This window comes from Bos indicus, chromosome 7, assembly GCF_029378745.1.
Source record: "Bos indicus isolate NIAB-ARS_2022 breed Sahiwal x Tharparkar chromosome 7, NIAB-ARS_B.indTharparkar_mat_pri_1.0, whole genome shotgun sequence".
Taxonomy (NCBI): domain Eukaryota; kingdom Metazoa; phylum Chordata; class Mammalia; order Artiodactyla; family Bovidae; genus Bos; species Bos indicus.
Window position 1 is genome coordinate 53,520,205 of NC_091766.1, and position 24,749 is coordinate 53,544,953.

General features: G+C 42.8%; 1 protein-coding gene across 4 annotated transcripts in view; it reads left to right on the plus strand.

Annotated features, from left to right (window-relative positions):
* The window catches only part of ARHGAP26 (Rho GTPase activating protein 26), a 473,350-nt gene that overhangs the window by 18,952 nt on the left and 429,649 nt on the right, over nt 1–24,749 (plus strand). The window contains exon 1 of one of the 4 annotated variants that reach the window (XM_070792122.1): nt 1–24,286. This exon is cut by the window's left edge and continues 18,380 nt beyond it. The exons of the other annotated variants lie outside the window; for them this stretch is intronic. Within the exon in view, the coding sequence (XP_070648223.1) occupies nt 24,133–24,286 (154 nt within the window). The 5' untranslated portion in view covers nt 1–24,132. The remainder of the gene's footprint in view (nt 24,287–24,749) is intronic. 4 annotated transcript variants of the gene reach the window in all.

The window sequence follows — 24,749 nt, forward strand, 5'->3', positions numbered from 1 at the left end:
AGTAACATGCCAATTAGATATAACTTAGAAATTACAGATGAATAAAAGGAAAATGCAAATCACGCCAATAGTACTGATTAGAGATACTCATTTTGGTTTTATTGTCTTTTCTACTCAGGTTATGATCATCTTTCCTTATGATTATACACTCTCTGAGATTGTTTTTAGTGGTTATGTAGTATTTCAGGTATGCTCTGTCAAGACTTACTAATGGCCTACTTTTTCATGTTCGTTAACCAATCTATAATGAATGTTCTTACAGCTATGCCATCATTAGCTCCTTAAGAGTATTTACATAGGTTGCCCCGTTTCTTTTCCTGTCTTTAAGATTCAGTTCTCATCTCTCTGCTTGTTCCCTTCTTTTCCTACAGGTTGAGCAGAACCTTGGAGACAGAAAGTGGATGTCTTTTTTGAGTGGCACAGAATGAAGAGTCTCATATATTGAATGCATATGATTTCATTCATTTGAACATAATAACTAGTAACATGTTTACCACTACTTAACTGTTTATTAATATGTCAGAACCTTTTATTACGTATTTTATAAACTATTTCATTGCACCTTCACAGTAGTATTATGAGGTATGTAGTAATATCCCAATTTATAGACTAGAAAACGGAGACATAGAAAGCAAAAATAACTTATCCAAATAAAAAGTGTTAGACTCAGGGTTAGAATTTTGAGCCAATGTGGACTCTTTTGCTCTTAACCAGCGGTGGACAGTTGACTATAATCTTAGCCCAATCCCTTAAATCTTCTGTTTCTTCCTTTGAAGTGAAGTTAAGTGAAAGTTGCTCAGTCATGTCCGACTCTTTGTGACCCCATGGACTATACAGTCCATGGAATTCTCCAGGCCAGAATACTGGAGTGGGTAGCCATTCCATTCTCCAGGGGATCTTCCCAACCCAGGGATTGAACCCAGGTCTCCCATGTTGCAGGCAGATCTTTACCAGCTGAGCCCTGAGGGAAGCACTTTCTTCCTTTATAAAGTGAGAATAACAGTGCTTGCTTGAGAACATTGTGAGGATTAAATGAGCTAGTTGTGAACAGCATCTGGCCCCACATCACTGCAGCTGTTGCTACTGTAATGACTATTTCACCCTTTGTAAGGTAGGAATAATATAGGTACTGTAAAAGTAGTCTTTGTGCAGTGTCTACATTTGAATCTCTGACTTTCTCACTGGAGATGAATCCATGTATTGGGGATTATCTCTAAAAGTTAAACTGGGCCTCATACTCTAGTCAGTAATGTTTTGATGGCTTGGTTTTATACACGTCTGCTCACAAGATTCTGATGCTGACTTGTCAAAAACCACTCTAAAAGTAACACATCCCATGAGCACTGGTCCCATCCCACCCCCAGCCTCACTACACAGAGGTGAACTTTTCTTGTGCGGGCAACTGAATTCTAACAGGGAATTCTTCCTTGAGTCTAACCTCAAGTATCTGTTGCAGGACTGGACAAAAGTGGTGTTTTAGATAAATGTTGGTGTTAAGTGCAGGTTGGTGATCTCTGTCCTTTGGTCATGAATCATCTCCATTTCCAACTCCAGTCATTTCGCTGCACGTGCCCTCCTGTCTCTCCCCCCCCTCCCCTCAGTCACTCCTGCCTCTCAGCAGCCATGAACACTTGGGCAGTTCTAAGGAAAACAGTGCCGGTTCTCACACGGCATCCTGAGAGCATATCTAGGCTGACTTACCTAGGGATCCAGAACAAGGCACTTTCCAGCCATAGGACCTTTCCATTGCTTAGAATGCCTTTGCTACAGCTCTTCATAGGGTTGGCTTCATCTCATCTTTCGGGACTCAGCCGAAGGTTCCCTCAAAGAGTTCTCTCCTGACCATCTAACCCCCTCCTTTATGTCATTACCCTGGTTTATAGGTCATGTGCCTATTCCACCCTTTAAACTCCCCAGTGCATTTTTGTTTTTTTAGTTAATTTATTTTTTAATTGAAGGATAATTGCTTTACAGAATTTTGTTGTTTTCTGTCAAACCTCAGCATGAATCAGCCACAGGTATACATATATCCCCTCCCTTTTGAACCTCCCTCCTATCCCCCTCCCCATTCCACCCCTCTAGGTTGATACAGAGCCTCTGTTTGAGTTTCCTGAGCCATACAGCAAATTCCCATTGGCTATCTATTTTTCATATGGTAATGTAAGTTTCCATGTTACTCTCAACATACATCTCACCCTCTCCTCCCCTCTACCCATTCCATAAGTCTCTTCTCTATGTCTGTTTCTCCATTGCTGCCCTATAAGGAAATTCTTTGGTACCATCTTTCTAGATTCCGTATATATGCGTTAGTATACGATATTTTTCTTTCTTTCTGACTTTACTTCACGCTGTATAATAGGCTATAGGTTCATCCACCTCATTAGAACTGACTCAGATGCATTCCTTTTTATGGCCGAGTAATATTCCATTGTGTATATATATCACAACTTCTTTATCCATTCATCTGTCAATGCTGTAGCTATTCTAAATAGTGCTGCAGTGAACAATGGGATACACATGTCTTTTTCAGTTTTGGTTTCCTCAGGGTATGTGCCTAGGAGTGGAATTGCTGATGCACATGTGGTTTTATTTCTAGTTTTTTAAGGAATCTCCATACCTTCTTCCATAGTGGTTGTATCAATTTGCATTCCCACCAGCAGTGCAAGAGGGTTCCCTTTTTCTCCACACCCTCTCCAGCATTTATTGTTTGTAGACTTTTTGATGATGGCCATTCTGACTGGTGTGAGGTGATATCTCATTGTAGTTTTGATTTGCATTGCTCTAACAATGAGCAATGTTGAGCATCTTTTCCTGTGTTTGTTAGCCATCTGTATGTCTTCTTTGGAGAAATGTCTGTTTAGATCTTTTTCCCACTTTTTGATTGGGTTGTTTGTTTTTCTGGTATTGAGTTGTGTGAGCTGCTTGTATATTTTGGAAATTAATCCTATGTCAGTTGTTTCATTTGCTATTATTTTCTCCCATTCCAAGGATTGTCTTTTCACCTTGCTTATAGTTTCCTTTGCTATGCAAAAGCTTTTAAGTTTAATCAGGTCCCACTTGCTTATTTTTGTTTTTATTTCCATTACTCTAGGAGGTGGGTCATAGAGGATCTTATGTCATCCAGTGTTCTGCCTATGTTTTGGTCTGAGTTTTATAGTTTCTGGTCTTACATTTAGGTCTTTAATCCATTTTCAGTTTATCTTTGTGTATGGTGTTAGGAAGTGTTCTAATTTCATTCTTTTACAGGTAGCTGTCCAGTTTTCCCAGCACCATTTATTGAAGAGGCTGTCTTTGCCCCATTGTATATTCTTGCCTCTTTGTCAAAAATAAGGTACCCGTAGGAGCATGGGTTTATTTCTGGACTTTCTTTCTTGTTCCATTGGTCTGTATTTCTGTTTTTGTGCCACTACCATACTATCTTGATGACTGTAGCTTTGTAGTATAATCTGAAGTCAGGTAGGTTGATTCCTCTAGCTCCATTCTTCTTTCTCAAAACTGCTTTGGCTATTTGGGGGTCTTTTGTGTTTCCATATGAATTGTGAAATTTTTTGTTCCAGTTCTGTGAAAAATGCCATTGGTAATTTGATAGAAATCACATTGAATCTGTAGATTGCATTTGGTAGTATAGTTATTTTCACAGTATTGATTCTTCCTACCCAGGAACATGGAATATCTCTCCATCTATTTATGTCATCTTTGATTTCTTTCATCGGTGTCTTATAATTTTCTGTGTACAGTTCTTTTGTCTCTTAGGTAAGTTTATTCCTATATATTTAATTCTTTTTGTTGCAATGGTGAATGGGATTGACTCGTTAATTTCTGTTTCTGATTTTTCATTGTTAGTATATAGAAATGCAAGCGATTTCTGTGTATTGATTTTGTATCCTGCAACTTTGCTGAATTCACTGATTCAGTTCTGTTCAGTTGCTCTGTCTTGTCTGACTCTTTGTGACCCCATGGACTGCAGCACGCCAGGCCTCCCTGTCCATCACCAATTCCCAGAGCTTACTGAAACTCATGTCCATCGAGTTAGTGATGCCATCCAGCCATCTCATCCTCTATCATCTCCTTCTCCTCCTGCCTTCAATCTTTCCCACCATCAGGGTTTTTCCAGTGAGTCAGTTCTTCCCATCAGGTGGCCAAGGATTGTAGTTTCAGCTTCAGCATCAGTCCTTCCAGTGAATATTCAGGACTGATTTCCTTTAGGATGGACTGGTTGGATCTCCTTGTAGTCCAAGGGACTCTCAAGAGTCTTCTCCAACACCACAGTTAAAAAGCATCAATTCTTCTGGGCTCAGCTTTCACTGGTTACCTGTAGTAATTTTCTGATACTATCTTTAGGGTTTTCTATGTATAGTATCGTGTCATCTGCAAATAGAGCTTTACTTCTTCTTTTCTGATCTGGATTCCTTTTATTTCATTTTCTTCTCTGATTGCTGTAGCTGGGACTTCTAAAACTATGTTGAATAATAGTGGTGAAAGTGGACACCCTTGTCTTGTTCCTGATCTTAGGGGGAATGCTTTCAGTTTTTCACCATTGAGAATAATGTTTGCTGTAGGCTTATCATATATGGACTTTACTCTGTTGACTAAAGGTTCATTCTATGCCCATTTTTTGAAGAGTTTTCATCATAAATGGGTGCTGAATTTTGTCAAAGGCTTTTTCTACATCTATTGAGATTATCATATGGTTTTTATCTTTGAATTTGTTAATGTGGTGTATCACATTGATTGACTTGCGTCCTTGGAATAAACCCAACTTGTTCATGGTGTATGAGCTTTTTGATGTGTTGCTGAATTCTGTTTGCCAAAATTTTGTTGAGGATTTTTGCATCTATGGCAATCAGTGATATTCGCCTGTAGTTTTCTTTTTTTGTATTGTCTTTGTCTGGTTTTGGTGTAAGGGTGATGGTGGCCTCGTAGAGTGAGTTTGGAAGTGTTCCTCTGTAATTTTTGGAAAGAGTTTTAGAAGGATAGGCATTAGCTCCCCAGGGCATGTTGAATGACTTATGTCAAGTGTCCCTTCAGAGAGCCCACCTCAACCACTTGACTCTGTGTTCTAAAAGTCACTCTTAAGTGCTTATGGCCTCAGGTATCCCTTGGTTCTCTTTATATTTTATTTTATTTAAAGATTCTTTCTTGGACAAATTCAACGTTGCTGCTCTGATGGGGTGGCAGTCTAGTCTACCTTTGGGGTAGCACAGGAAATGATGATGGGTTAGAAAAGGCAAGAGTCAGATCAAAGAGCCTTCACCAGCTACCTCCTTGCTGCCCATCCCTTTGCTGTGTTTGCCCTCTTTCTCTTAGATCTTTCTCTACCTCTTTATTTTTATGCTTGCCATATCTTATCTTTATTTCATGTTTATCATGCAGAGGAAAGGGAAGAGAAGTCTGATGTTCTAAAATCCATGTAAGTAGCACCAAGCTGGAAGCTCAGATACCCTTGGCTGGGCCAGTTGATGTGAGTTGACTCCTTTCATAATCTTCACACCTAGAAGAAAGTGACTTACAACTGAATCTTAAATCGATAAGTATGTTTGCTTACCTTTTTTGTTTTTCTTTAAAAAGAGAGATTTGAATATTAGGGTGTTCTCCTCCATACCTCTCATTTAAAGGTGTTAAGTTTTGGATTTCCCTGGTGGCTCAGTGGTAAAGAATATCCTTCCAGTGCAGGAGATACCAGTTTGATCCCTGGTCCAGGAAGATCCCACAAGCTGCCGAGCAACTAAAGTCTGTGTGCCACAACTACTGAGCCAGTACGCTAGAGCCTCGGAGCTGCAACTACTGAGCCTGTGTGCTTAGAGTCTGTGCTCTGCAGCAGGAGAAACCACTGCAATGAGAAGACTGTGCCCCACAATGAAAAGGAGCCCCTGCTTGCTGTAACGAGACAAAGCCTGCACACAGTAACCAAGAGCCAGAGTAGACATCAGTAAATAAATCTTAAATAAAACTGTCAAGTTTTAATGATCATTTTAAAGTAACACAAATGGAAAGGGATCCTTGGTAAGCCTCATAATCAATCATAAAAGGCTTATTTTTCATTTTCCTCTAAAAAGATTTTAAAAATATTTGTTTGTATTGCAGGCTGTATGTTGCTTACAGTGTTTCCAGCTGGAACCACTGTCCTTCCAAAGGATACACACCACTCCGCCAAGGCATAATGTCTGTACAAAATTTTTTCCTGAAACCTAGTAGTAATTTTTTTTTAAACAAGATTTACTGTCAGTTCATTTGGGCAGTTTCATGTGGACAAATGGGTGTTAACAGTGATCAGCCAACTAAAGACAGTGCTTCCCATACAGCCCCTTACTTTTTAGGACTTCTGTCTTGCTAAATAGAATTTAAGCACACGCATGAGTTTCTTGTCCCTGTCCCTCCTGGGCTCTGTCTTTGTTTTGTGTGGAAAGCCATTGTCCTTGGTTAGATATTTAATTTAGGAGCAGGAAGAGAGAGAGAAGGAGCAGCGTCACGTCTTTGTGGACACAGACGCCCTGCTTGGAGACATCTAAGCACTGGAGACTCACTGACCCACATTCTTTCCTTACCCCCCTGCAGCGTACTGACCATGCAGGGATTGGCTGCCACAGTTACTTCTAAAATGTGTTGCCAAATGCAGAAATCTCCGTCCCCACTGACTTCTCAGTTGTTGGGAAGGAACTCATGACCTAGAGTCGCATAGCACAGTGGCCGAGCTTTCAGCACTCAGGTCTTTGGAGGTGTCCTCAGAGTATACAGGGTCAAGGAAGATTCCAGAAAATCCTGAACCTGAAACGCAAACTGGCCCATTTTTTCCTGAGTGTGCACCATGCCCTCTGCTCCCTGCTGGTTTCTTCTGTTCTTCATAAATAGTATTAGAGTTCTTTCCATGTCAGAAGCTGTTCTCTGTTCTTCTGACAAGCTGTTTTTGAAAGCATTTTAAATCTATTTTGAGGAGACATCCACAGCTTACATTCATTGAAGGCGAAGGTTCGAGGGCAGTGTGGGAGAACCCCTAAAGACAGCAGGTGCTCTGTGGGCTGGATTTGGCCAGTTTTGTAGAACAGCATGAACCCACCCCTGCCCTGGAGTCACGGGGCATAAACAGGACATGCTGTGTGACCTGGAGGTCTGACATTCGTTTCTTCTGCTTGTCCACGGGAATGACCAGGCTGAGGCTGGTTGCCAAGCAACCCTGGACATAATAGAAGCAAGAGAATAGAAGCAAGAGAACTCGCCCACTGACTGTTAAATTCCCTTTGGCTTTTTTCTCTGTTTTCCCTTGGAGGCTTGAGGGATACTGGTTTTGGGTGGGAGGAGATCAAGTATACTAATTTGAAAGACTGATTGTGAGAGTCTTACTGTTTTAATCCCACTGGTCTCAGCTCTAGTCAGATAACTGAGCCTTAAATGAGAACGATCATTCTCAGGGATCCCCACATTCCCAGAGCAGTTGGGAAAAGAGAGGTGAGCTTCCCCTCGTGTCTGCATGGACGTGGTCTGTTGGTCTGGACCTTTGCTGACTGTGAAGGCAGCTTTTGTTATCACTAGCCCCCCAGTCTGTTTTCAGAAAGTACATGGTGGACATGACGATTCCACTCTTGACTGTGCCAGACAGGCCACTTTCTGTTGCGAAGGAGTGAAGACACAGTCCAAGCCGCCTACAACAGAGAGTTGATTGTGATGGGGAACTGGAAAGGCCAGAGATGTTCTGAGTTCACACCGTACCGGCTCCCGTGGCTCACACAGTGTCTGCGGGCCCAGTTTTTGCATCTCTCCGTGCCGCTTTCCTGTAGGTTGGTGCCATTTTCAGACAGCCTCTTTCCTTATGTTGGCAAGAGAACCTGTGGCCAGGAGTTTGAACCAAAGCCCTGAGTGTGGTTCTCTTTGCCTTTTATTGAATCATGTGCACATCCTTGAGATAATCCTTGAAGCTTGCCTGACCTGAGCCCACAGTGGAGTCAACAGCATATGAAATACATGTTATGAGTGTCAGGGAGGAATGGTCTCCCAGAGGAATGTTAAGGTGCTATAAATACAGAAGAAGGGGGGATAGCTGCCTAGCAGCCAAGGCAACCAAATTCCTCCACCCTGGCCTGTTTAGATTGAACAGGTCATCCAGGGAAGAGAAAGGGTTATGCCTTTCAGATACCTCATGGTTCTTGGCCACATTTGGGTGAGTTAATTTGGGATAAGAGACTTATTTTTAAGTGAGGTAACCTGAAGATTCAGATTTGAGGGAAATGAGACAGTTTAGAAGCCCTGGGGACCACTAGGATTGGGCTGATGGTGAGCAACCTGAGAATAGTGTTTAGGAGCCTAGTAAGCTGGGGGTGGGGTGTCTGGTGGGTAGGACGGTGAGAGGGGACTGTCCCTGTTGGGATAAATTTTAAAAAATACAAAGTGCTGTATGAGAATTTTAATGCAGCAGATCCATGACCCCAAGCCACGGATTATCTTGCAGCCCAGCCAATATGAGAACTAGTTCTCCATCTTCCGGAGCCTGTTTCCCCTAATGACACAATTTGGAATACATAATGCATCCTGTGGTGTTTGAACCTGCTGGTGGCCAGTGTAGTAGGTTAGACTACAGGGTCAGCAAACTTTTTCTGTAAAGAGCCAGATAATAAATGTTTTAGGTTTCATGGGCCATGTAGCGTCTCTGTCACATATTCTTTCTTAGGCTTTTTTTTTTTTTTTTTAAAGCAGCCATTTAGTAATGTAAAAACCCATTGTAGCCCAAGGACCACAGTTTGCTGAGTCCCAGTATGGGTTGTGGAATCAGGTGGTCCTGGGTTCCTGTTCTGTCTGTGTGGGCATTTAATGTCTCAGAGACTCAGTTGTCCCAGTTTTCTCATATGTAAAAATGAGTCTGGTAAAAGTACCCACCTCACTGGGTTATTGTGGGGATGGCTCAGAAAGTATTGGCCTCTTGGAATCGTGATGTTGACCCATTAGAGCACTGCACAGTGTATGTACTCCGAGGGGAAGATGGGGTTGAGGTCTAAGAGTTTTTGTAATTTCCATTCTTCTTCCTCTTTTTTTATGCTCACTTTTTCTCTGCTCTGCACAGCTCTACCAGCTTTTGGGAACTTGGTGCCAATCTCAGTTTCATTTCTGGTCTGTTCAGGAACTGACCCACATTTTAATCCATGTTTGGCAGTAACTGAAATAAATTGGCTTGGTTCATTGTCAGAATGCAGAATGTGTACTTGTTTTCCTTCCAGCCTGAAATTCCCTCCTTATCCACTTTTTCACTACATTCCACTTCATCAGCCCATCAGGACCTCTTCTTAAAGCTGGGAGGAGAATTGTTTTTTCCTGTTTTATCAGAGAGAACGTTAGAATTGTGGATTTTGTTTGTTGAACTTGGTGTATGGATGTCAGCCTGTTACTTGCACTTACTTGTACAGGCAAACTGTGATGGAATGGATAGAAATCACATGACTTTCCAAATCCTTAGTATCCTGCAAGCGCTCACCTTCAAGTCTTTGCTCAGTTGACATTCCTCAGTGAGATCTAAGCTGGCCACCCACTCTCATCCTACTTCTTTGTTCTACTTTTTTCTATAGTGCATTTCTCATTCTAACATACTGTATAATTTATTTATTATGGTTTCTACAATGCCAAGTGTGTTTGTCTTGGTTCACTTCTGTACTCCCAATGCTTTAAATGGCATCCGGTACATAAATATTTGTTGAATGAATGAATGCCTTGATTCCTATATTGGAATGTTTATATCCTGTTCTCTCTTGCCTAGAAATCCATGAGATGGGTTTGAATATTGACCCTACCACAAATTGCCTGTGTCTTTGAGCAAATCGTTTAATCCCTCAGGACTACAGTTTTCTTATCTTTAAAATAAGGGGTTAGAGTAAATGATTGCTAAAGTTCCTACTAAGTCTTTAGTTCTGTGATTATAATCTCTGGTTAAAAGAGATGGTGTACTACTATTAAAATTGCCACAGATATTTCCTAAAAACAGCTTGAATTTCATTGGTGGGCAAAGTGGATTTAAAGAGACTCAGAAAACATTTTTAGAGGTACCTTCTGCCTTCCCTAAAACAGTTCTCAAGTATTATAGTCTGGTTGCACTCAAGAGCCTTTGCACTAGCCCTTTTAGGAGAAAGCGCGTATGTCTTGATAGTGTTTTCTGAGCCTCCATACTCCGGCCCCTGCCTGCTCCTCCAGCTTCACATCATTGTCCTGTCTATACTCTGTGTTTTGGTCCTCCTGAATTTATTTTGGTTCCTCCAGTGGAAGATGGGTTCAGCCCACCGAGTGTTTCTCTTCTTCTATATGATATCCCTGGTGCCTTCCTCATCCCCCTTTGGCTGGTGCCTAAACATACTTTGAGTCTCAACACACAGTGGGTATGGATTTAGGAGGGATTGGCAGTGGGGTTCCAGTTCTACCAGGAACCTTACTAGCTAAAGTGGAGACCAAAAAGGCCCGAGTTTGCTCAGGAACCGTTACTAGCCTGGGTTGGCTGGAGCATCTATGCAATAAGTATGCCAAGGTTTGGAGGATTAGACTGTAGAAGGGTTGGGTGCCACAGTGAAGAGACTGTCTGCATTTAGTGGGTACTGGGAAGCCAGTGTAAGTTTTTTGAGTAGCACAGTGACATAATCAAAGCTTTATGAACTGAATAGCACAGATGAACCTCTAAGAGCATTGAAAACACAATTTCCCTAATCCCTAAAGCATACTTGGAGGGATAAATGCTAGGGTTCCTGTTTTGCAATTGGGAAAAAAGCTGGGACATGTAATGATTAAAGGACTTATTTTAGGCGTCACAGAAAAGCAGTGATTGAGCCATCAAGCGTCTTTATAATTAGATAGCATTGTGATCTGCAAGATTGATGAGTGTTGTAAGTGACTTCGTTCATTTTTCAAAGTGGAGAGCACAGTGAATGGTTATGTGAGTATTAAGATTATCTCTCAAAGGTGACTGACTCATAGATGCTTCTGGAAGCTTTGGCAGAAGCTTGGATTCTGTCTAGGTGTGTTAACCAGATCCTTAGAGGGTGGGTAAAGGATGCTTCTTTGTATCATAGCTATTGTCACCCTATGTGGTTGTTATATGTGCAGATTTAGCAAAGTCAAGGAGCAGAAATGCCAATTTCCTCTCCTGGCTGGTTTAGGAAGAGTTTTTTTCCCAGCAGGTGTTGTCTGTGATTCCATTTTACATAAGATTTAAGGGAGGTATTAGGTTTTTCACCTTCATTACAGACTGTTTAAAGCTGTGTTTAAAAGACTTCAGTGGTATAAATTAATGAGCTTCAAAGACCAGTTCCCACTCTGTATTGGAGCAGTGCTTTTCAACCTTTAATGGGCATCTAAGTTGCCTGGGGCCTTGTTGAAATCAGGTTCTGAAATGGGGCTTGGAGCCATGTCTTTCTCAAGAGCTCCCAGTTGATTATTGATGCTGTCGAGTTACAAGGAAAAGGCCTGGATCTCCTTTCAGCTGAACTTCCTTCCTTTCCCGTGTGCCCTAGTCTTTCTACTTCTTGGTGTCTCAGATACTTGTCTTCCTTCAGTGGCTGCTTGTATTTGGCACCGAAACTCATTGTTTAGCTTGTAGCCAGAATGATCTTTGCAAAGTGAAAATCTGAGCATGTCAACATACTGTTGAAGTCCCTTTAGTGGTGCCCAGTGCACCTCCGTATCCTAGTCTGGCCCATTTGTCAGTCTGGTTTCGTCTTGCATCATCTTTGTATTTTCCAGCTTCAAGGCCTCTCCTCTGCTCTCTTTGATGCTCACATGGCTCCCATCACAGGGCTTCGGCACACATGGTTCCCTCTGATGCTGCACTCCTCTGCTTCCCTTCCCCTAACTACTACTTCACATCTTAGCTCAAGTGCTACTTCCTCTGAAAACTGCCCCAGGCTTCCCTGTTCAGTGACCTTCTGCCTTGGCCTCTTCTGCCATTGCCAGTCCCCTCTGGTCTCTAGCTGGGATCCAGAAGCAAGGAAGTGGGGGATTTGGCTGGGGGCTTGCTGGATATTATGTTCCACTAATCCACTCAGTTCAAGTGTTTCGCATCATTTTAGGAAGTTATAGATTGCCCAAGAGCTGCCTTTCAAAAGCTCTCTGCCTGGAAGGGTGGTGATGGTGAAAGTGGTCTTTGTTGTGTGAAGGAGGAAGAGGAAGGGCAGTTTCCACTTCAAACCAAATCATGTCATCTAAAGTCTGCTTTCAGCGCTTTTATTGGTGTCCACGCACTTGGTGAAATGGTCCTGTGTGTCTCTCTTTCTTCCCCACTGCTTCTCCTTTTTCCTGTTGTTCTTAAAATTACAAAAACTGTATTCCAGAAAGCAGTTGCCTAGCTCAGGCATATAGGACGTGTGGCTGAGCTGAGAGAAGAATCCAGGTGGGATTGCTGCTGGGCTTCGTCATCTGCCGGGCTGGGCTGCTGTGCATGTGGAAGTTCTCTTTAAAGCCCAGCAGACCTTTGACAGCTTCCTGGGCCTGCACATAGCACTGTTGAGGTGAGGCTCTTCCGTCCCAATCTGGAACACCTTGAAGGGATGCCCCGAATGTGTGCTGTGGCAAACCTAACAAACCTCAGTAGTGTGGTCACCTTTTCTGCTGTATTGCAGCTCTTACAGCAGTGACTGTTACCACGAGTAACAACTGTGATACTGTGTGTGGTGGTATTTTTTTTTTTTTTTTTTTTTGAGGTAAGGGCTGTCATTTGTTATCCCATTAAAAATTTTTTTATTTGTATATACTTTTTAAAAGTTTACTTTCCATTTACATTTACTGCAAAATATTGGTTATATTCCCCATGTTGTACGATAACATCCTTGAGCCTATCTTACATCTAAGAGTTCATATCCCCCACCCCCCCACCCTGATGTCGCCCTCCTCCCTCCCCACTGACAGCCATGTTCATACAGCCATTGTTCTCCATGTCTGTGAGTTGGCTACTTTTTTGTTATGTTCACTAGTTGGCTGTATTTTTTAGATTCCACACCTAAGCAATATCATTCAGTACCTTTCTCTGGCTGACGTATTTTGCTTGGGCTACTGCCCTCCAAGTCCATCCATGTTGCTGCACATGGCAGAATTTCATTGTCTGTTACAGCTCACTAGTACTCCATTGTACATAAAGTGCCACATCTTCTTTATCCATTCATTGTTGATGGACAGCAACTATGGGTTTTTTAGAGGCATATTTTAATTTTATCCTTCTCTCCCTTTGGAGGTGTGTCCTCTGCATGTTGGATCCTTCTCATAACTCATTATGCTTTAGACTGAAAAGTACACTTAGATTCTAAGCTCCAGGAGGACAGGCTCTGGGGCTGTATCCTTTGTTGTCTGCACAGTGACTGGCGTATAATAGCCACTCCACAAATGGTCGTGAGGAGGAAATTATTAATTTGCAATATGGTGAGACCCCCCAGCCTCATCCTTCCCGTACTGACCTGATCTTTCAGCAGCCCTGCCAGCGATGCTGTGAGGCTGGGAGTATTTATACCTGTGAACTCCTGCAGAGGCTTTGTTCTGCCAGCTGTGGGGAATGACACGAGCTGTGTGGTTGTAATTGGCTTCATGGCTGCTCCCTCACCTGCTTGACCTGTTGGCCTGATACAGTGCGATGCACAGTGTTAAATGAATGATCCATTGGAACAGATGTACAGGGGGTAGCTCGTTCTCCTGCTGTCCTTGAATGCAAGCTCTGAGAGGAGCCATGCTTACGTTGCCGTTGTCTGGAGTGGTTATCCAGAAAGCATTGGCTGTAGAATAAATAACTATAAAAAATGCAGACTAAGTGGATCAATGATGAATATATTTGTCCTGACTCAAATGTTGGGGTACAGAGCTGGGGAGGACCAGAGAGACACATACATTTCTTATGACTCATTGGAATCCCCTTTCCCTTCCTTTATTTTGGGCTTCTCTTCCATTAAACTACCTTTAGAAGGCCAAGCTTTTTTCTTGTCTAATCCCGTTATTTGTGCTTCATCAATAGACCTGGTTGTGGTGGTTGTCAGTGATTTCCCCACTTTCTGCAGTCCTCCGTGGGAACCCGGCAGCATGTTTCCAGTGTTCATGTGTGCTTTGAGTCTCCTAGTCATATGGCCTCTGTCTGTAAGCTGGAGGGTCTTGGCATCAAGGTGGGAGGAAAACAGGAGTAGATTGAAATGATATTGGGCTCATGTCTTGTTTCAGTTTAAGCAAGTGTCTAGGGAATTCCCTGGTGGTCCAGTGGTTAGGATTCGGTGCTTTCACTGCAGAGACTTGGGTTCAGTCCCTCGTCAGGAAACTGAGATCTCACAGACCACACAGCACAACCAAAATAAATTTTTTTTTTTAAATGTAGTGTCCAAACCTCCCCTTCCTGTGAGGAATATAAGGGCACAGACAGGCTCCAGGCTGAGCGTGTGTGTGTGTGTGTGTGTGTGTGTGTGTGTGTACAGTTCAGTCGTCAGCTCACAGTAGGTGCTATTTCCTATGCTAGAGGCACCTTTAATTGTGTGGTTTAGTTGGTTGGGGCACAGGCTGATAGCTTTTTCTTTCTTTTTAAAATTGTTTTCTGGCTTTGGTTCTTTTCTTTGGTCTCGCCTTGGAGAATTTCCATAAGAACCTTTGCCTCGTGTCTTGCACACCATCCGGTTCTATCTCCTGTCTTTCCAAGTTAACCTTCGTGCTGCAAGTACTGTGCTGGGGAATAGCGACAGTCATAACTAACATGCATCGATGATGCCCTGTGTGGCAGACCTTTCTGTACATCCTACACACACCCTCAAAACAACCCTAGAAGGTAGTGGTATTGTCACTCTTGCCACTGTCTTTGTGAGGAAAGCTGTGAGATCCACTTGGAAAGATATTAGATGCCCCCTTTTGATAAAAACAGACAAAACAAACTAAGCATCCCTTTGAGAGAAAGGACTGTGTGTCTTGCCTGAATCACAGGCATATTTTCTAGACTGCCTGCTAAGGTGTAAGATTTAGTAGAGGTTTTTTTTTTTTTTCTTTTTTCTTTTTTAGAATTGTTACCAAGGAGATATATTGCCTCTGAAAGGCAAATAAGATGACGAATTCCCCCCGCTTTTGGCTACTCCTGTGCTTGAAGATTGTCACCATACCCAACAGTTTTCCTTATGGAGAATAAGGATGAAAAGGCCTTGTTCTGAACTCTGGTGGTTAGAGTAACCCGCCTGTCTCAGGAAACACTGTGCTCTTTAAAAATGAATTAAATCCATGCCATTCATGCTCATTTGTAATGCCAGCCCTTGGTTAGAGTATCCATATAAGCAGTTGCCTTCAATCTGGTGAGACTAGAGTGGGCGTGGGTCAGATTCAGTAACCGTGGAGAAAGTGGATAAAAACTGGACTGAAAAGAAGAACATCAAAGAGTATCTGTCCCCTCGTAAACCCCTGGCAGCTCTAGAGGCTGTCAGCACTGAGATGAGAAAAACTCTTCTGTGGTACCTTCTGTAAGAATAAAGCATTTGTTTATGACAACTGTCCAGGGAATTTTCTTTTTTACAGTAATGGCTACCATTTTCTCATTGTGGCCCAGTCCCATGATCACTGGCGATGAAGGAGATAAATGGATATGATGAGTTGTCACTTTTCAGATTTCATTTTGATTCTAGTCTTATTTTCGGTGTATCCTTTAACAGAGCTATACGCAGTCAAAATGATTTAACTTGTTTAAGGTTTGGTTACCCTTTGTTTTTTCTGTCCTTAATTTTAGTGGAAAAGGCTCATGAGAATTGAAATTGCTGAGGTCTGGTATAGAATGGAAGAGAGGAAGAACAATTATATTTATCAGTTGAAGTGGTTCTAGAGTGTTTTATGGTTTGAAGTTTCTCAGTTTTATTGATGGAGAAGTAGATATTGGAAAGCATTTTTTTTAACAGCCTTATTGAGATATAATTCACTTACCAGAGCATTGGAAATGTGGAGTTAGCTCAGGGGACACCTGAATAGATTGTAGGCTGAGTCTGGGATTCTGGTGAGAGGCCCCAAGACGAAATAAATTTTAGGTTCAAATCGGGAGGCCCAAACTTGAGTTTGATTCTACCTCTCCTAAGCCTCAGTTTCCTCACCTGCAGTGATTTTGGAGCCCAGAAAAGTAAAGTCAGCCACTGTTTCCACTGTTTCCCCATCTATTACCCATGAAGTGATGGGACCAGATGCCATGGTCTTATTTTTCTGAATGTTGAGTTTTAAGCCAACTTTTTCACTCTCCTCATTCACTTTCATCAAGAGGCTCTTTAGTTCTTCACTTTCTGCTGTAAGGGTAGTGTCATCTGCATATCTGAGGTTATTGATATTTCTCTCAGCAATCTTGATTCCAGCTTGTGCTTCTTCCAGCTCAGCATTTCTCATGATGTACTCTGCATATAAGTTAAATAAGCAGGGTGACAATATACAGCCGTGACATACTCCTTTCCCGATTTGGAACCAGTCTGTTGTTCCATGTCCAGTTCTAACTATTACTTCCTGACCTGCATACAGGTTTCTCAAGAGGCAGGTCAGGTGGTCTGGTATTCCCATCTCTCAGAATTTTCCACAGTTTATTGTGATCCACATAGTCAAAGGCTTTGGCATAGTGAATAAAGCAGAAATAGATGTTTTTCTGGAACTCTCTTGCTTTTTCGATGATCCAGCAGATGTTGGCAATTTGATCTCTGGCAGAGTACATCATGCAAAATGCTAGGCTGGATGAATCACAAGCTGGAATCAAGATTGCCAGGAAACATATCAACAATCTCAGATACACAGATGATACCACTCTAATGGCAGAAAGTGAAGAGGAACTGAAGAGCCTCTTGAGGGTGAAAGAGGAGAGTGAAAAAGCTGGCTTAAAACTCAACATTCAGAATATTAAGATCATGGCATCAAAAAACTAACTTCCTAGCAATTAGAAGAGAAGAAGTGGTAACAGTGACAGATTTTTATTGGGCCCCAAAATCACTGCTGATGGTAACTGCAGCCATAAAATTAAAAGATGCTTGCTCCTTGGAAGAAAAGCTATAGCAAACTTAGTCTGCATATTAAAAAGCATAGACATTACTTTGCCCACAAAGGTGCATGTAGTCAAAGCTATGATTCCTCCAGTAGTCATGGATGGATGTGAGAGTTTGACCATAAAAATACTGAGCATTGAACAATTGATACTTTTGAACTGTGGTGTTGGAGAAGACTCTTGAGAGTCTTTTGGACAGTAAGGAGATCAAATCAGTCAATCCTAAAGGAAATGAGTCCTGAATGTTTATTGGAAGGACTGATGCTGAAGCTCCAATACTTGGCCACCTGATGTGAAGAGAGGACTCATTAGAAAAGACCCTGATTCTGGGAAAAATTGGAGGCAGGAGGAGAAGGGGACGACAGAGGATGAGATGGTTGGATGGCATCACTGACTCGATGGACATGAGTTTGAGCAAGCTCCAGGAGTTGATGATGGCAGTGAAGCCTGGTGTGCTACAGTACATGGGGTCGCAAAGAGTCAGGCACGACTGAGCACCTGAACTGATTCTGGTACCAATTTAATCTTGGGTTACCAGATAAAGCATAGGATGCCCATTTAAAGTGGTATTTCAGATAAACAATGAAAATTTTGTAGTGTCAATCAGTCCCTAAATATTTGTTATTTACATTAGCTTTAACTGGTTGTCTTATATTTTTATTTGTGAAATCTGACCACTCTAATTTAATCCCAGTTCCCCCTGTTTGGAATCATGGGCTAACTTTATGAGTACTAAAAATGAGGAATATTGAGTAGAATGTAAGGATAGGATTTTATTTGCTTCTCCCCTGCTGCCCCCATCCTTTGTAGTTGCCAGTAGAAACCTGGCCTTTCCCTAACGGCCACAACATCCACTAAAACACTGGTTGCGTAGCAGCCAAACATCTTTGTTGAGAAATAGGCCAGAAGGAACTGTTTCGGACGGCACTTCCTCTGCTGCATGGTATTGCTGAGCTTGTGGTGAGTAGACATTGGGAATGGCATCGTAACAGTCCTGCAGGGATGTTTGTGGTTCATCTTGGAGGAACCTGGGGGTCTGCAGGCGAACACTGCAGTGGCATCCAGGAAACTGTGCTGTCAGGCTGCAGGAGCTGTTTGGAAGCATTCCCTATGCAGGACTCCAGCAGTGAGCATCCTTTGCCTGCAGGTCTAGGGAACACATGAATACAAAAGAAAAATCCCGGTCCTTGATAACTGAAGAATGAGTAGTTTCATAGACAGATAAGAGCAGCATGTACCAGTAATTTCTGTCATTTACTGAGCAATTCCTTGGTGACTTTGCCTCAACGCTGGTCGGTGCTTTCCATGCATTGTCCTAGTAATCCTCATAGCAGCCCTAGGAGCTGGATCCTGTGATCATCTCCATTTTCTATCTGAGGAAATTGAAGCTTCCCATACGGGATGGAGCCTGGAGCCACACTCAGGCTGGTCTGACTTAAAAGCCTCTCTGGTCTTGGGACTTAGTTGGTGGTCCAGTGGTTAAGACTCTGTGCTTCCAGTGCAAGGGGCATGGGTTCAACCACTGGTTGGGGAAGTTCCACATGAAAAAGAAGTCTCTGTTCTCTCTTGTCTCCTGCATCAAAAATTTCATGTACAGGTTGAATCATGTGAAATTACCAACGCTGTACCAACCATTTTTGACCTACAGAAATGACAGTTTCATATAGTTCAACCTAATCCAAAGACTTGACGATAAACGTACACACACACACACACACACACGTAACACAATTCATTGTTATATAACTAATATACATAGTTTGTTGAGGCTGACAGGAGTGACTGAAGTGTGTAGACCTGGTTCAAGTTACCAGGGAGGCTTCTGGGAAATTAGTTTTCATTCATTCACTCACCCCCTCACTCTGTGGCTCACTTAGCAGATAGAATCTCACTAAAAAATTCTGCCAAGCATCATATTAAGCATAGAATTGAGCAAATTTTTAAAAATATATATTATGAAAAATTTCCTTCTTGCATATCTGTAGTCAATCCTGCGCTCACCCCTAGGCACCCACTCCTCTGTTTTTTGTATGCTGGCTGTTTTTGGACATTTCATAAGAATGGAGTCACACTCATACAGTATGCGGTCTTTGTGGCTGGTTTCTTCCACTCAGCATCCAGTTTTCAGGTTCTTCCTGTGTTGTAGCATGTATCACTAGCTCATTCCCTTGTACAGATGGACACCATTTTGTTTTTCCATTCACCGGTTCATAGATACGTGGATCATTCCTGTTGTTTGACTGTTAATGTATATTGCTACTATGAACATTCTCAACTTTGTGTGGCTTTGTTTTCATTTCTCTCAGGTAGGCTGGGTCATATGGTAAATTTCTCCTTAAGGAACAGATTTCTGAGGAAGGAGAGTGAAAAATGGGTTTACATGAAGGCTCAAAAGTGGAAATGAGGTTTGGATTAGACAGCAAGGCAATGATAACCTGGAGTAAAATATCAGAACCCAGAAAGGTGAGCTGGACATATTTTAAAATAGGAGAGTTAGGAAGGGCAGATGGAGTTGGCTAGAAAGATCCTGGTGTCCATGGAGGCTAATACTGCTTCTCTTTGCACACTTGGCAGAGTGGGCAAAAGCCTTCTCTTGCCCTTGCTGTTTTTGGACATAGATATTGGAATTCATTTTATAATCTTATTGCAGTGATAGTCCTTTATAGGAAAGTAGTGTCTCCTCCTCAATATCCCAGTCCCACAGTTTTTTCTGAGAAAAATGCAGACTGTATATTGGGTTTTTCCACAAAGCTAAATTATCTTATTCTGAGAGTGTATCTGTATTATTTTGGAATAGTTAAGACTGTTCTTATATTCAGTGATGGTGATAAAATTGTTTTTAATGGTTGTGCTTCAAATAATGCTGCTGCTGCTGCTGCTGCTAAGTTGCTTCAGTCGTGTCCGACTCTGTGCAACCCCATAGACGGCAGCCCACCAGGCTCCCCCGTCCCTGGGATTTTCCCGGCAAGAATACTAGAGTGGGTTGCCATTTCCTTCTCCAATGCATGAAAGTGGAAAGTCAAAGTGAAGTCGCTCAGTCATGTCCGACTCTTAGCGACCTCATGGACTGCAGCCCACCAGGCTCCTCCGTCCATGGGATTTTCCAGGCAAGAGTAGTGGTGTGGGGTGCCATTGCCTTCTCCTCAAATAATATTACTGGCACCCAAATGTGTGTGTGCCTGCCTCCTTGCAGTTCTTGTTTAGTTTAAGTTGGTTGCTGAAATCCCCAAATCTGGGAACAACTTTTCCAGAGAAGGTTTTGGGAAGGAGGCTGTTGGCATCCATGGTGGACCTTGTGTTTTGCCTCCTTCCTGATTTTCTTACATAATTGTGGATTGTGGGCATCTGGAGTGATGCCTGGGTGAGACCAAAATAAAAGATTAGTGAAACCAAGAAAGGACTCTCCCAAGCACGTCACCCGCTTCCTTTCTTAGCCATCTGACTCTGTAAATATACGCAATCGCTTTGCTAGGGTAAGGAAGCCAGGCTAAGCTCAGGTTGGATTTCTTAGGCATGTTTGAGGCTACCCGACAGTTGATTCTCTTCAGGGCGAGAGTTGTTTTCTTTGGATCTTCTGCTGAGGCTGGAGGCTCTGCAGAAGCAGTACTGTGGTGAGGACTCTGGGACAGAACAGCAGCCCTGGGTCCTGAGGGTGAGGGGAGCCCCCAGTCTTGCTCTCCAGTGCCTGTTCTCTTGCCTGGGGTTTGGGAGTGGAATTTTTCTGTAACATGATCCTGAAGTACACATTGCCATTTTTCCCAGTAACCACAACAATAGTGTTGGTGCTCTGCATGAAATTATAAGAATGAACCGTGCTGATCTGGGCACTGTGCTCAGTGCTCTCAGGCATGGTGTAATTTGACTCGAGCAGTAATTGTGTTAAAGAGGCGCAGTTATTCCATTTTTGTGTGAAACAACTTCAGGTCAGGAATGTTTCGTAATCTGTTCGTTTAACTTGCCACTGAATGAGAGACACAGAGTCAGGAGTCAAACCTAGCCTGTTCTCTTAAAAACCCAAGCTGCTCAGTTCAGCAGTTTCTACTCAAAATCTCATTTCCAGAGACTGGTCTTACTTTGATCCCCCTTCACTGTGGGGGTCTTGTATGTGAAAAGGTTGCTGAAAATGGCTGCTGTGGGCCGAGCTTAGCAAGTTCTCCCTGGGGCAGCCCACACAGCTCTGGTGTGTCTGATAACACTCTGTTTGCTGCCCCTTTGTCTATAGACAGCTCTATTGATTCAGCCTTGGGAAGTCTTTGCCCTGGCTGCCCTTCTCACCCCTTTTGTTGATGCATCCCCAGAACATTCAAGTTCACACCCAAGTTGCAGCCCTGGCTCCTGTGGCTGAGGACAGGATGTGAGCACCTGCCCTGGTGCTCATGGGCGTCTGCTGGGTCACATGCAAGTGGCTTCCCCCTTGCCTGACCTTGGGAACTAGGGGCTTCTTATCAACTGTCTTCATGCAGCTCTTTCAGGCCACAGTTTACATACTTTGCCAATTCCTAGTGAGGAAGAAGGTGGCTAGAAAATGAGAAATTGCAAAGTTCTATCCATTTCTCTTCTATTTTTAAGAGTGTCGTAATTTAGGAGAACACTAGACTGAATAACAGTTGAATCTCTTTTGCTTGTTCTACTTTAGCCCTATAGTTTGAGGTGGTGAAATCCCGTCCATCTAAGTGGTATCAGATTTTGCTTAGTGGTTCTTAAATTATTTCTTCCTTCCCTTTCTGCCCCCTCACAGCTTAACATTTGCCTTAGTTTTTATGCTCAATAGCCTGTGAGATATGACTGATCTTACTAACTTTTGGTAAAATGGACTGACCAAGGCATGCAGTGGTTCAGTTGTACAGGGTCTGGTGAGAATCGGACCTCAGAATTAGGTCTTTGATTGCCAGACCAGCTGCTTTCCTGTCACCACTTTGCAGGACAGGCGAGCCATTGACAGTGAGTTCCGAGGACCTAACAGAAACAGAGGCACTTAGCTGGTGGTTACAAGCTGCTTAGAGTATGGTCCATCAGTTTGGGACCAGGGGTGAGCTCCAAGATGAACCAGCCAGCTCCATGAAGAAAGGAAAGCTCTTCTGTCCCTGCGGAGGGTACCCTGGCCACTATTAACTTCTGGAGATTTCTGCCCGAGAAAAGAGTTGCCGAGCAGCTTTTCTTAGCATGAATGAGTTGGAACATATGTTTTATCCATATATGGCACATTGCTTATTAAGCTTGTGTCCTTGTACTTGTCTCATTCTCTGGCACTTTGCCCATCAGTTAGTTGCCCTATTATAAGATAAGTGCCTGTATGACCGGGTGTTCCACTTTTAAGTCAAGAACTTTGACTTTAATCAGAAATTTACAATTTGCTTTTCAGAGGACTTAGTTGAGTGTAATTACATGACATAGCAGTGTTAAATTTTGCAGTGTATCAATAGAAACATTAAAATGAAGTCCTGTAAAATATGCATGTTCAGTGTCCTTTTTGAATGGTCTTATTTGTGTGTTTCATCATCCTGTGTTAGACATTTTTGTAACTCAAGTAATCTATGTTCATCGTAAAATGATTAGAAAACTCAGATAAGCAGAGAAAGAGCAAAAGGAAAGGAGAAACATATATATATACTCTAAATAAAAGTCCCTTGAGAGAAACCAGGATGTGAAGGACTTTGAACTTTTTAAAAGGAGGAGTCGAGTCCATTGGTGCAAGTCATCATTCTCAGAATCATTCTTCTCTTCCTTGGTCCAGGGAGCAAGACCTGGAGTTGGAGTGTCTGAGCATGCCCCGGAGAAAGTCAAGGTTGCTTTCGATTTGCTGCATTCTGCTATAATTCCAGATAGTTCAGGGATCAAAGTTCTGCTGTTAATTTACCACCTGCTCAGGGTGGCTGTAAAAAGGGAAAAGTATCCTTTTTGGGGTCTCCTATTTACACAGTTGCTAATTCTCAAGCAGAAAGGGGAGAAATAATCTTACATTCACACCTCTTCACTTCCTCTTCCCTTCACTGCCATGGCCATCCATCCATTCATATATTGATTGATATATAGATTGATTGATAGACTCATCTATTTATTTAATACCTGTTTACCATGTATCTCCTGAGCACCAGGCATTGATTGCACTCGGCTCTAGAGTCAGACAGGCCCCTGCGCTCGTGGAGCTTATGAACTTGTTGGAACACGTTGGCTTGGAGCAGGTTGTGGTACCATTGCTTCCATTTCAGCTTTCACTTGCATGAACTTGAAGGCGTTCTTCTCTCCCCAAGAACTGATTGGACTCCTAGGTCTGACCTGGAGCTCAACTTGTCCTCCCACCTACAGCTGGCCTGAAACTTGACCATCCCCAACAGGGAAGGTGAGGAGGAGAAGGCTGCATGTGGCTGGCAGAGTTCTGCTCAAAATGGGACTTTACTTTTGTCTGGGAGGAACAGGGGAGCAGATCACAGAGGGAGGGGTTCCTGGCTTTATCAAAGAGAGAAGGCCTCATTGTGTGTTGTTGTTGGAACAGATCCCAGAGACCTCAGTGCAATTCTTTGGACAGGGCTGAGCTCAGCTACCATGCCATAAAATAATAGCCAAAAGAATCGGTGTGGAATTCAGGAGAGTATCAAAGGGAGCTCTGTGCTGCAGCTCTCCCCAGGCAGAGGGCAGGGCTTCAGCTCCAGGTCAAGCCCTGTTGTGAACTTCATAATATCTTAATGAACATGCCTTTTGTGTTTGTGTCTGTGCTTTCTCTCTTGCTCTTTTTGTCTTTGTCTCTCTCAGTCTCTGTCTCATGTGTAGTCATTTATTAAATAGGGATTTTGATGGAAATGGAAAAATTTCATCTCTGTAGGTTCTCTTCCTTTTGAGCTGTGGCATGTCTGGGTGAATGCATGAGGTACAGGGATGGGAACATTTGACACAGAGAACTGAGAATGTTCCAGGAAACCACAGTTCCCAAACTTGAATCACTCATGTACTTCCATTAGGATTTTCTGTCATATCAACGCAACCTGTTCTACTGTTTACGTACTGTGTTTATGTAAATGGGAGTACTGTTCTTTTTGAAAGGTCACCCTTTGTTTTAAAAGGGTATTTTATAACTTGGCCGTAAATAAAGCACTAGTATACTTTGGTCAAAATAGAAAGTAACCTTAGCAATCAATCCATCAGCTCTAGTGAGTATTTTTGTGCCATGTGAGATGATTTTGTACCCTGTGAAGTTGTGTGCTCACCACGCTTTGGGAAGTTCTGTAGGAGATTGTACTGGCTGTATTCAACTTATTCCTGACGAGTCAGATGAACCAGTCTCCCTGCTTCCAGTTGCTTTCTCTCCAACTACCTGTCCACTCTCAGGTGAGTTCCTGGATACAACACCCGTTGCTGTGTGAGGCCTCAGGGAGTGTCACAGGTATGAGGGAAGGGCACATTCCTGACTGCCCCTTTTTCCTATCATCTATAGGCCCTGGCCCCTAGTTTCACTTTGCTCTGTACTCTGGATGCAGATAACACCTCCTTGCTGAGGAGCAGGAGGTGCAGACATTGAAAAGTGCAGTGGACCAAGCTGCTGTCACACCAGGCATTTCCCCCAGCTCTTTAACAAGCGTTCTCCATCCTGTGTGGCAGAGCAGAAGCCGAGCGTGGCATCTGGTGCCAACAGCACAGACTCAAATCCCAGGCCGCTCCTTCTGTAGCATTGACATGTAACCTCTGTTTTTGTTTATTCAGCTGGTAAACACGGCGTGCCTACTATATCCCAGCCACTGTTCTAGGCTCTAGGGATAACATAGTGAACAAACCAGGAAAAACACTAAGGCTT